Below are 11,277 nucleotides of genomic sequence, written 5' to 3' on the forward strand. Positions count from 1 at the left end.
TTGTAGATTTGACATGCATTAATACAAACAAAAAATTTTATCATATAATGTTGGATAGTTTTTAGTTATGAGGGAAACGCTTCATCACTGCACAGTGAATTTGGAAAAAAAAAATATATATGTAAATAGTTTTTTTTAATCGCCAAAATATTTTTTTCATATACAGAAGAACAGTGTTTTACACATACTAATTTTCATTATTGTACAAGATACAGCAATGAAGGAAAAAATGTTGAATATTTCCAAATATTTATTGCTGTAAGCTGTACCTAACACCTTAACAATCTTGACTATGTTTAACTGTTACCTCTTTTTTTCAGTATTCTTTAAACTAAAAGGCCCATTCACAATGAAAATTAAACATAACCGTAACATAAACACAGAAGTTTGCTCCCAGGCTACCAAATGGGATCATTCACAATGATTCACATAAGCATTGACATTAACATTACCGTAAGATGTTAACATGAAAGTTTGCGAAATCCAAACTTTCATGCTTATGCTTACATGATTTGCAAACAGAACACAATCATGGAGTGCTGAAGTATACGACAGAATATGAGGAAATGGCGTCGTTGTTATGTTTCCATGGTTACCAAGTATGTTTGCGGTTATGTTTTGTGTTCCCATCGTGAATGATGATATGATTTCTTGATTTGACCGTAACGTTTATATTCTTAAGTTAACGCTTATGTTATGTTTATTTTTCATTGTGAATGAGCCTTTAAGATCCATTCACAATGAAAATTAAACATAACCTTAACATAAACACAGAAGTTTGCGCCCAGGCTACCAAATGGGATCATTCACAATGATGCTTGCATGATTTTCAAACAGAACACAATCGTGGAGCGCTGAAGTATACGACAGAATATGAGGAATTGGCGTCGTTATCTTTCCATGGTTACCAAGTATGTTTGCGGTTATGTTTATGTTCCCATCTTGAAGGATGGTATGAATTCTTGATTTTACCGTAACATTTATATTCTTAAGTTAACGCTTACGTTATGTTCAATTGTCATTGTGAATGAGCTTTTACACTCCTTTAATTTTTAGATCTGAAATGCAATAAATATAATAACAATAATAATAATAATAATAATAATTCACAGACATACGTATCTGGTAGTTAACAGAATTATCTCGAATCCCTGGAGGAAATTCTTGTGCCTAGAACAGAATTTAAATTTAACTTCACAAAATTTATGTTTTGTTGTTATTGGTCCAGCAATTACATTTCTAGCCACTGAAGAACATGTTCAAACTGATATAAAGGTTTTTTTCAAAACTTACGAAAAATTTTTAAATCGTCCAGATTTGTTGAGAAGTAAGTTTATAGAAATAAGTGATGATTAACTTTTGTTTATAAAAATTGTTTTTGCTGTTATAAACTAATCCGTGAATTATGCCACTATGTTGAGTAGCTCATCTGCTGCTCCCGGCTTTTTTTTTTTTTTAATTCCTTGAATTTCAGTTACAAAATCAGCATTTACACTGTTTCCTATAGACTTTCATCTGCTGTAACTTTTCTTATCTGCCATGTAACCTGTCTCTTCATATGCTTTACATGATTTCACAAAGACGACAAATTTCAGGTTCTATACCTCAGCCCGTTTGGAGTTATGTATCTCAACATTCTGTGTTACATATAATTTTGTAGTAACACTCAATTAGGCCAATTTGGATATGTGGAGGTAAAACCTTTGAAATGAAACCTTCAACAATAGCATATACAAGGAAATGTATTAATGCTTCAATATACGAGGGTGGACCCAAAAGTAACAGGAACCGAGCTGTTGCGCAAGCATGCTTTGTAGTTACGAGTTGTGCTGTTAGGTGGTGTTAGTTTGGGGTCTCCCGCGACCGTTAATGAGCTGCAATCTGCCTGAGTTAAGTGGTTTGTTTGTGGTGCTGTGTTGTTTGCGTTCCTGTTTCAACCGTTTGGCGATTAGTGAGATCGCCGACCACAAGGAACAAAGAGTGTGTGTGAAATTTTGTTTTCTGTTTGGGAAAACTGCAGCCGAGACCGTTAATGATGGTGCCTTGGGCAATGACAGGTCTACGAGTGGTTTTCCCGTTTCAAATCGGGCAACATACCAACTGAAGACATGCCACGCCCCGGGCATCTTTCGACAGGAAGAAATGACGAAAACATTGCCAAAATCAAACGTGCAATTGATGAAAATCGTCTAAAGACCATTGACGAACTTTCTGAGCAAACGAACCTGTCATGGAGCATGGTCCAGCGAATTTTAACCAAAGATTTGTACATGAGACGGGTGTCTGCAAAATTTGCTCTTCGCTTGCTCACAGATGACCAAAGAGAAAACCTCGTGAGAGTTTACCGTAACTTGAACAATGAAGTGCAGAACGATCCAAATTTCCTTAAAAGAATTGTTACTGGGGATGAGTCTTGGTGCTATGGGTACGATCCAGAATCAAAGCAAGCATCGAGCCAGATGAAAATTCCAAATTCACCATGACTCAAGAAAGCGCGTCAAGTGCGATCCAATGTGATTTGTTTTTTTGATTGGAATGGCATAATCCACAAAGAGTTCGTTCCGCCAGGAGAAACAGTGAACCAACATTACTATTTGGATGGTTTACGAAGATTACGAGAGAGTGTGCGACGAAAACGGCCCGAAATGTGGAGAAATGGGAACTGGTTGCTACACCACGACAATGCTCCAGCCCACACAGCTCTGACGGTCCGACAGTTTTTGACACACAACAACATGGTGCTTGTGCCTCACCCACCCTACTCACCCGATCTGGCTCCGTCGGATATTTTTTGTTTCCACGGATGAAGAAATGTCTGAAAGGAAAGCGATTCAGTGATGTGGATGACTTCAAAGAAAACACGCTAACGGCTTTGATTAGTATCCTGCCTCAATAGTTCCAGCACTGTTTTCAGCAGTGGCAAAAGCGTTGGTACAAGTGCATTAATGCACATGGACAGTACTTTGAAGGGGACTAAAGTACTGTGAATGTAGGGTTCAGTAAAAATGCAAACAAACCGAAAAAAAAAAAAGCATCCCGGTTATTTTTGTGTCCCGCATCGTATAACCTTTTACTATTTCTTTGCACGAAATATTGTATTAAATTCTATTTAGTATTTTTGAGGACCTATATACATCACATGCAGATATTTTCAAGGCTGAAACTTGATTACAAATGTTCATCTAAATCCCTATTCATTATCTACTCACTTTTGCAGGAAGATTCGTCCGATCTGGACAGAGTTCACCAGGAACAGAAAATGGAAGCGTCTACAGAGGACAATGAAATGTTCTCTGAGAGGTGAGTGTACTGTGCTGGTTTTAGTTTATCCACTCTGATATCCTGGTTGGGATATAATAATAGTAATAATAACCAAGTATTATTCGAAATTTTGGTACAGATATTGACAAGTTAACCACCACTAATTTACTAAAACCTGATAAAAACTGAATATTATGAATCAGTATATATGGCCTAAGATCATTTTTTCGCTCCAAAGTTGTTGTTGTTGTTGTTGATGTTGTTGTTTTCTAATGCCAGGTGTTTGACAAGAAAGTCATTTGACCTCTTGCACTCCAATATTTTTCAAAGATATTATAATGGCCAGCCAATGAAGCACAGATTTTCAGGTGTTCCGAATCCATTTCTTGGTTTGAGTTGCACAATGGACAGTAAGGGGACTGATATATTCCAATTCTATGCAGGTGTTTGGCCAAACAATCATGGCCTGTTGCCAATCTAAATGCAGCTACAGACGATTTTTGTGGTAAATCGGGAATTAACTGTGTATTTTGGTGCAAACAGTTCCATTTTTTCCCTTGAGATTCTGTTATCAAATTTTGTTTGTTGAAGTCTAAGTATGTAGATTTAATAAATCTTTTCACAGAGTAATACATAGATTTAGTAACAGGTCTGTAAGTAGCAGTGCTGCCCTTCTTTGCTAAAGCATCCGCATTCTCGTTTCCCAGGATTCCACAATGGGATGGTATCCATTGGAATACAATTCTTTTATTGAGTGATATTAATTGAGAGAGCATTTTAGTTATTTCTGCTTTTTGAGATGAAGGTGTGTGTTTAGAGACTATTGATAGAATAGCTGCTTTGGAGTCTGAAAATATAACTGCATTCTTAAATTTATTGTTGTGGCATAGAAGATTCCTGAGACTTTCACTTATTGCAATGATTTCACCATCAAAACTTGTTGTTCCATATCCAAGAGATCTATAGAGTGAGAAGAGACAGCACGTAACACCTGCACCGGCACCTTGTTCTCTGGAGATGAAGGATCCGTCGGTGTATTAATGAAGCCAGTTTTGTGGAGGGTACCTAATATTAATTGTCTCTAAAGACAATTGTTTCAGTATTTTATTGTTTACTTTTGATTTCAGTATTTCTTCTGTTAAATTTAGATTATATTCTATATTTAATAGAGTTACAGGGTTTGGCTTAATTTGTAAGTTTTCTTTTAAATTCGGGATATTGATTTTCTGTTTTAATTCTTGAACCATGGATATGAAGCTTTTTTGAGTTTTCAATCTACAGAGAGGACTGTATGAATGCCAATTGTTTCCTGGTAATCTCATAAGTTTTTCATATTGAATCAGTGCTTTTTCTTCTATTGTCATTTTGATGATGTTAATATTAGTGAGGAATCTCATAGAATCTATTGGAGTTGTACACCACTGAATAAGATTTCAAAATCTTTCTTACACGATATTGATGAAATTGTCCGGACAGGTGCTAAGGAAATTGTGGGTTTACCGCACGATTGTCGGAATGACATGCTGTATGCTCCGAATAATCTTCGTGGCCTTGGTTTATTTAATGCTAAATGGGAAGTAGACCTCCAACACTATAACATTGACAGAAGTCTTTTAAAAATAAATGACGAACATCTCCATTGCTGCAGGAATCTTGAAACTGAAAAACAAGAAGCTCTTTCACAATTAAACCTTCCCAACAATGCAGAAGCACATTCAATGACAAGCCGAAGTTTAAAATCTGAGTTACGGCAGAAGTCGTTTAATAATTGGTGTCGTCTTCAACAAAAAGACAAAGGAGTGGTAACTTACAGTGAAGATCAAAAAACAACTCTTGGATTAGTAATAGAAGAGGGTTATCATCCTCAGAGTGGACCAATGCCTTAAAGATATCCACAAACGTTGCAGCAGTACGAACAGTGCCAGGTCGTTCCTTTCAAGATCAAAACTGTCGTCATCCAGGATGCAGTGAAGTAGAAACTCTTGGTCTTGTTTTGGGTTATGCCCTAAAGGAGGACTACTGAGGAATAATCGCCACCATAAAGTGAGAAGCTCCATAGCAACCACTCTTTGGAAACCAATGTGGGAGATTTACGAAGAAGTGCTTGGCTGAGAATGGGTCAACGAGAAGAGCAGACATTATAGCCATCGATCGCCGGAATCAAAGAAGCCTCATTCTTGACCCCACAGTCTGCTTTGAGAGGGATGATCAACAAGCAATTAATGTTAACGATGAAAAGAAGTCTATTTATATCCCATGTATTTCTCACTTAAGTGAGAGATACAAAATGAATATTAATACATGGGAAGTGAAAGGAATTCTTTTTCGCGCTAGAGGAACTTCATATAAGTTAACCAAAACCATTCTCGTTTCTCTTAAATTTTCTAATGAGGACATTAACACAATTGATCTAATGGTGTTCAGAGATTCATTATCCATTTTATGCAATCACTTGTATAATACGATGTAATTGTTTTTTACTTCATTTCATTACTCTTCTATGTATTTTCATCTCACGTTTCTCCGAAATCAAATTGTACTTTATCTTTAAATTTATCATTGATCCGTATTCTCTCCGCAATCTTATTGTATTTTTCATTTAACCTCTGCTTTTTATTCTCGAGCCTAGTGGTCAGCCGTAGATGTCGGCCAGATGTCCCAAATTGTGGAATTTGTTGTTGTAACATCTAATCTTCCTCAACTTGTTGAGGTGCCAAAGGCAAAGAATGTGAAACAATAACATTTAAGGTCTTACAAGAAATTTTTGGAACAAAAAATTGAAATTTACAGTAGATAATGTTTTAGAATAATTAAAATTTGCAGTAAAACAAATATAGACAATAAATGAAATAGAGGAGAAAATTAAACTGTAATTACTATTGAAGGAAAAGTGTCGCCGTCAAATCTGTAGAGAGTCCTTCAAAGCCATCATAGAAATTTCTTTTATTCTTGTTGTAGGAAAGTATTGTAAATATTTATTGTTTGAAGAATTTTCCGGTGTTCTCCCTTAACTCATTAAGAGCAAATACTGGATAACTTTAGGTGCTAGACCCTGTATTCATCTTACTAGTATCATCTTTATATCACTCAGATGTTAGAAATCCATAGCTCTTGAAAGAGCGACGTAAAATAGATAACTAAAGAACTTACTTACTTACTGGCTTTTAAGGAACCCGGAGGTTCATTGCCGCCCTCACATAAGCCTGCCATTGATTCCTATCCTGAGCAAGATTAATCCAGTCTCTACCGTCATATCCTACCTCCCTCAAATCCATTTTAATATTATCTTCCCATCTACGTCTCGGTCTCCCCAAAGGTCTTTTTCCCGCCGGCCTCCCAACAGTCTATATAGATTTCTGGATTCGCCGATACGTGCTACATGCCCTGTCCATCTCAAACGTATGGATTTAATGTTCCTAATTATGTCAGGTGAAGAATACAATTCGTCCAGTTCTGCGTTGTGTAACTTTCTCCATTCTCCTGTAACTTCATCCCTCTTAGCCCCAAATATTTTCCTAAGAAACTTATTCTCAAACACCCTTAATCTCTGTTCCTCTCTCAAAGTGAGAGTCCAAGTTTCACAACCATACAGAACAACTGGTAATATAACTGTTTTATAAATTCTAACTTTCAGATTTTTTGACAGCAGACAGGATGACAAAACTTTTTCAACTGAATAGTAACAGGCATTTCCCATATTTATTCTGCGTTTAATTTACTCCCGAGTGTCATTTATATTTGTTACTGTCGCTAATTTTTATAGTTCAATTTCGTACAATATTCTGGTCACGAGACATAATCATATACTTAGTCTTTTCAGGATTTACTTCCAACCCTATCACTTTACTTGCTTCAAGTAGAATTCCCGTGTTTTCCCTAATCGTTTGTGAATTTTTCTGCTAACATATTCACGTCATCCGCATAGACAAGAACCTGATGTAACCTGTTCATTTCCAAACCCTCTGTGTTATCCTGAACTTTCCTAATGGCATATTCTAAAACGGAATTAAAAAGTAGAGGTGACAATGCATCTCCCTGCTTTAGCCCACAGTGAATTGCAAACACAACAGATAGAAACTGGCCAATATGAACTCTGCTGTAAGTTTCACTAAGACACATTTTAATTAATCGAACTATTTTCTTGGGAATACCAAATTCAATAAGAATATTAAATAAAACGTCTCTCTTTTCCGAATCATACGCCTTTTTCAAATCTATGAGTAACTGATGTACTGTACCCTTATACTCCCATTTTTTCTCCAATAACTGTCGAATACAAAAAAATCTGATCAATAGTCAATCTATTATGCCTAAAACCACACAGATGATCCCCAATAATTAACTAAAGAACAATTTATGAAAATTAATTTCAGTAGAATTTTATACTTCGAAATATTTTTGTCATTACTTAGTATTTACTAAGTTTCATGTATGTGTTTTGGATATAGTTTTTTTTTTCATGATTTGTTCGGATTTAGTGTTTATTGCATGATCTAAGAGCACATTTTTTTACAGCATTGGAGTGAATTCATGCGACAGTATTACAAAAGAAGATGAATGCCTGGAGTTAGGTGAGAAGACATACAAATGTGATGTTTGTGGAAAGTGGTTTTTAAACTCGAGAACACTCAAAAGCCATGCTGTTCTGCACGAGCACAAGAGCCCGCAGAAATCCTCAAGTTCTGATTTATTTAGAAATAAATTTTCTAAATCGAACGATCTAGATAATCATTCGCGTTTACATACAACCGAGAAGCCATTCGATTGTGATACATGTGGAAAGAAATTTTCAAGATTTCGTAGTCTCAAAATACACTCACTGATTCATACAGGGGAAAAACCATTCAGTTGTAAAAAATGTGGAAAAAATTTTGCGGATCCTAGTGCCTTGAGAAGACATGCACTCGTACACAAAGGTGACAAGCCATTTATTTGTGAAATATGTGGAGAGACATTTTCGCTCTCTACTACTCTAAAAACTCATGTACTCTTACACACAGAGGCGAACGTATTTGGTTGTGAATCATGTGGAAAAAAATTTATGCAATCTTGGACTTTGAAAGAGCATGCAAGGGTACACACAGGAGAGAAGCCATTCAGTTGTAATATATGTGGAAAGAAAGTTTCTTCTTCTGGTTCTCTAAAAAGACATGCAGTGCTACACACAAGGGAGAAGGCATTCAGTTGCGATATATGTGGAAAAATTTTTTCGGCATTTCATATTATGAAAGAGCATGCAAGGATACATACAGGGTAGAAGCCATTCATTTGTGTCTTATGTGCAAAGAAATTTTCGCAATCTCGTACTCTGAAAAGACATGCAGTCATGCACACAATGTAGAAGGCATTCAGTTGCAATATTTGTGGGAAGAAATTTTCGGAATCTGATAGTCTAAATAATCATGCATTCATACACACAGGCGATAAACTAAAAAATCACGTACTCTTACACACAGGAGCCCAGGCATTTAGTTGTGAATTATGTGGAATCTCGTACCTTAATATAGCATGGAAGAGTACACCAAGGCGAGAAGCCATTCAGGTGTGATGTATGTGGAAAGAAATTTTCTCATTGCGGTTCTCTAAAATAACATACAGTCGTACACACAGGAGAGAAGGCATTCAGTTGTGATATATGTGGAAATAAATTTTCTGATCCTAGTACTTTAAGAAAACATGCATTCGTACACAAAGGTGAGAAAGCATTTATTTGTGAAATATGTGGAAACAAATTTTCGGATGCTGCTAGTCTAAAAACACATACACTTACGGGAGAAGGCATTCAGTTGTGATGTAAGTGCAAAAACGTTTTCTGAATCTCATATTGTAGAAAAGCATACTTTGCTACACACAGAAGTGAACGCATTGACTTGTCATATATGAGGTAAAAAAATTACCTGATTGTCTTAATCTAAAAAAGCATGGTTTTTTACACACAGGAGACAAGGTTATTCAGTTGTTACTTATACGAAAAATGAATCGGTATCTCGTAGTCTCAAAAAATATGTACTCATACACACACATGGGAGTAGGTTTAATGTTGTGTTATAAATGGAAAAAAATGTTCGCAAACCGGTAATTGTAAAAGGGTAGTTCTGATATATGTTCATAGAAATTTTCAGAATCTGGTAATCTAAAAAAATTCATGTACTGGGTCAATCTAGGGGGGGGGGAGGAATTGAAATATGCCATATCCGGAATAGAACATGATGCAACGAGCCTACAATGGTAGTAATTAAAACGCGAGTATGTTTCATAATTTTCATACTAGCGTCTTAATTACCATTATAGGCAAGTTTCATACGACTTTTTATGCTCGAACATATTTCTAACTTGAAATTATTCATAAGTATTCATGTTATTCCTTCCTGAGTTTGGAGTGGAACTGACCTTGTGCAATATCTCGTAAATTGTGAGATGTGCGCAGACGCGAAAGTATTGATTTTTTCCGTGAAACAAATGAGGGGCTTAGAACAAAAAGCAGGTAAGTGACGGAAACATAGTTGTGAGAAAATTACAGTTAAAGTTCTACATGCAATGAAATATTATACACTAGTTTGGTGAAATGATTCCCATACAGCAGCACTGCACAGTGTGATCACCAGGGAACGGATTTATATGGACTAAAAATATATGAAATATGTAAATATATATGTAGTTATTTTTACCAAAATATGGAATTAAATATGGATTTTTACCAAAATATGGAATTAAATATGGACTTAAAATTATAAAAAAAATGACTATGTACGTTAAATATTGGTACATTTTAATCAAACTAAACAAAAAATATAATGGACGTACCTTATCTTCCAATGTAGTTTCAACAAAACACAATTTTTATTGTCTGTTACCATAACAATAGGTTACAAACATTTCTTTCAAGTGCTGAAAAGTGAATCTTCTTCTATTGTCTCTGAGGATAGATTTATACTGACTAAAAGAGCGTTCGACGTCACAAGAAGTAACTGGTACATAATTCAATTTCACAATGTCTGCTGGGGATAAGTCCAAGTTAATCTTCACTGTTGATTCACCACTCATCACAGCAACAACCTTTTGTAGTTCTTCATATCCAGGGTTTTTTGAAAGTACAGTGTCCACCTTAGCTCTTACTGCATCTGCAACTTTACCTCTACCACGATTCAGTTGTTCCACAGTACTATTTATAATTTCAAAACTTTCAGATAGTGAAAGGTGCCTATTTTGGAGACTTTTGAGCGTTTTTATGATGCATGAAAATGTATGCTGAATGTGAGCTAAGTCATTCTTCACACTTATGTCACAGGTAACTGTTTTCGCAGTATCAATTGAGACTGCATCTTCAGAGTCCAATGCAAGGAGAACATTGTTAATAGAGTCTATATGTTCGGCATAATATTCAACTGCTTCTAGCCATGTACCCCATCTAGTTAAAATTGGCTTTGGTGGCAATGGAATTTCAGGGTACATTTCTTTCAACACGTTAACTCTACTGGGAGCTTTGAGAAATACTTTTTTCACTGATGAAATCAACAAATCTACTTTAGGGAAATTGTCTCTGACCACTTCTGCCACACGATGAAATGCATGCGCCACACAAGTAAAATGAGTCAATTTAGGATATACAACAGATAATGCTTGTCCAGCTTTGACCATATAAGGGGCAGCATCGCTAATAAAGAATAACACATTATCGTACATAATACCCTTTGGCCACAGGATACCCATAGCTTCGTTGAACAGTTTAACTATAGTTTTGTTATTGCACTTTTCTAGAACATCACAATGTAAAAGAATTCGTTCAGAATATTGTTCACTTAACAAACCGATAACTACATTACCAACAAGTCTACCTTCTTTGTCGGGAGTCTCATCAATGGAAACCCAAATTGAACTATCTTTAATTTCATCTCTTATCTTCTGTATTGTCTCATCGTAGATGGATGGAGCATACGTCTTCCTAAGTGTTGACTCATCCGGGATTGTATGTTGAGTATATTTTTCAAGGAATTCCCTGAAGACCTTATTCTTTAG

The 11,277-nt window shown here is 35.8% G+C and overlaps 1 protein-coding gene across 1 annotated transcript in view; it reads left to right on the forward strand.

Annotated features, from left to right (window-relative positions):
- LOC138691776 (zinc finger protein 91-like) overlaps nt 1–6,098 on the forward strand; it is a 42,195-nt gene extending 36,097 nt beyond the window's left edge. The window contains exons 6-7 of the mRNA XM_069814153.1: nt 3,218–3,300; nt 4,910–6,098. Of these exons, the coding sequence (XP_069670254.1) occupies nt 3,218–3,300; nt 4,910–5,147 (321 nt within the window). The 3' untranslated portion in view covers nt 5,148–6,098. The remainder of the gene's footprint in view (nt 1–3,217; nt 3,301–4,909) is intronic.
- The last annotated feature ends 5,179 nt before the right edge of the window (nt 6,099–11,277 follow it).

This window comes from Periplaneta americana, chromosome 16 (assembly GCF_040183065.1).
Source record: "Periplaneta americana isolate PAMFEO1 chromosome 16, P.americana_PAMFEO1_priV1, whole genome shotgun sequence".
NCBI lineage: Eukaryota > Metazoa > Arthropoda > Insecta > Blattodea > Blattidae > Periplaneta > Periplaneta americana.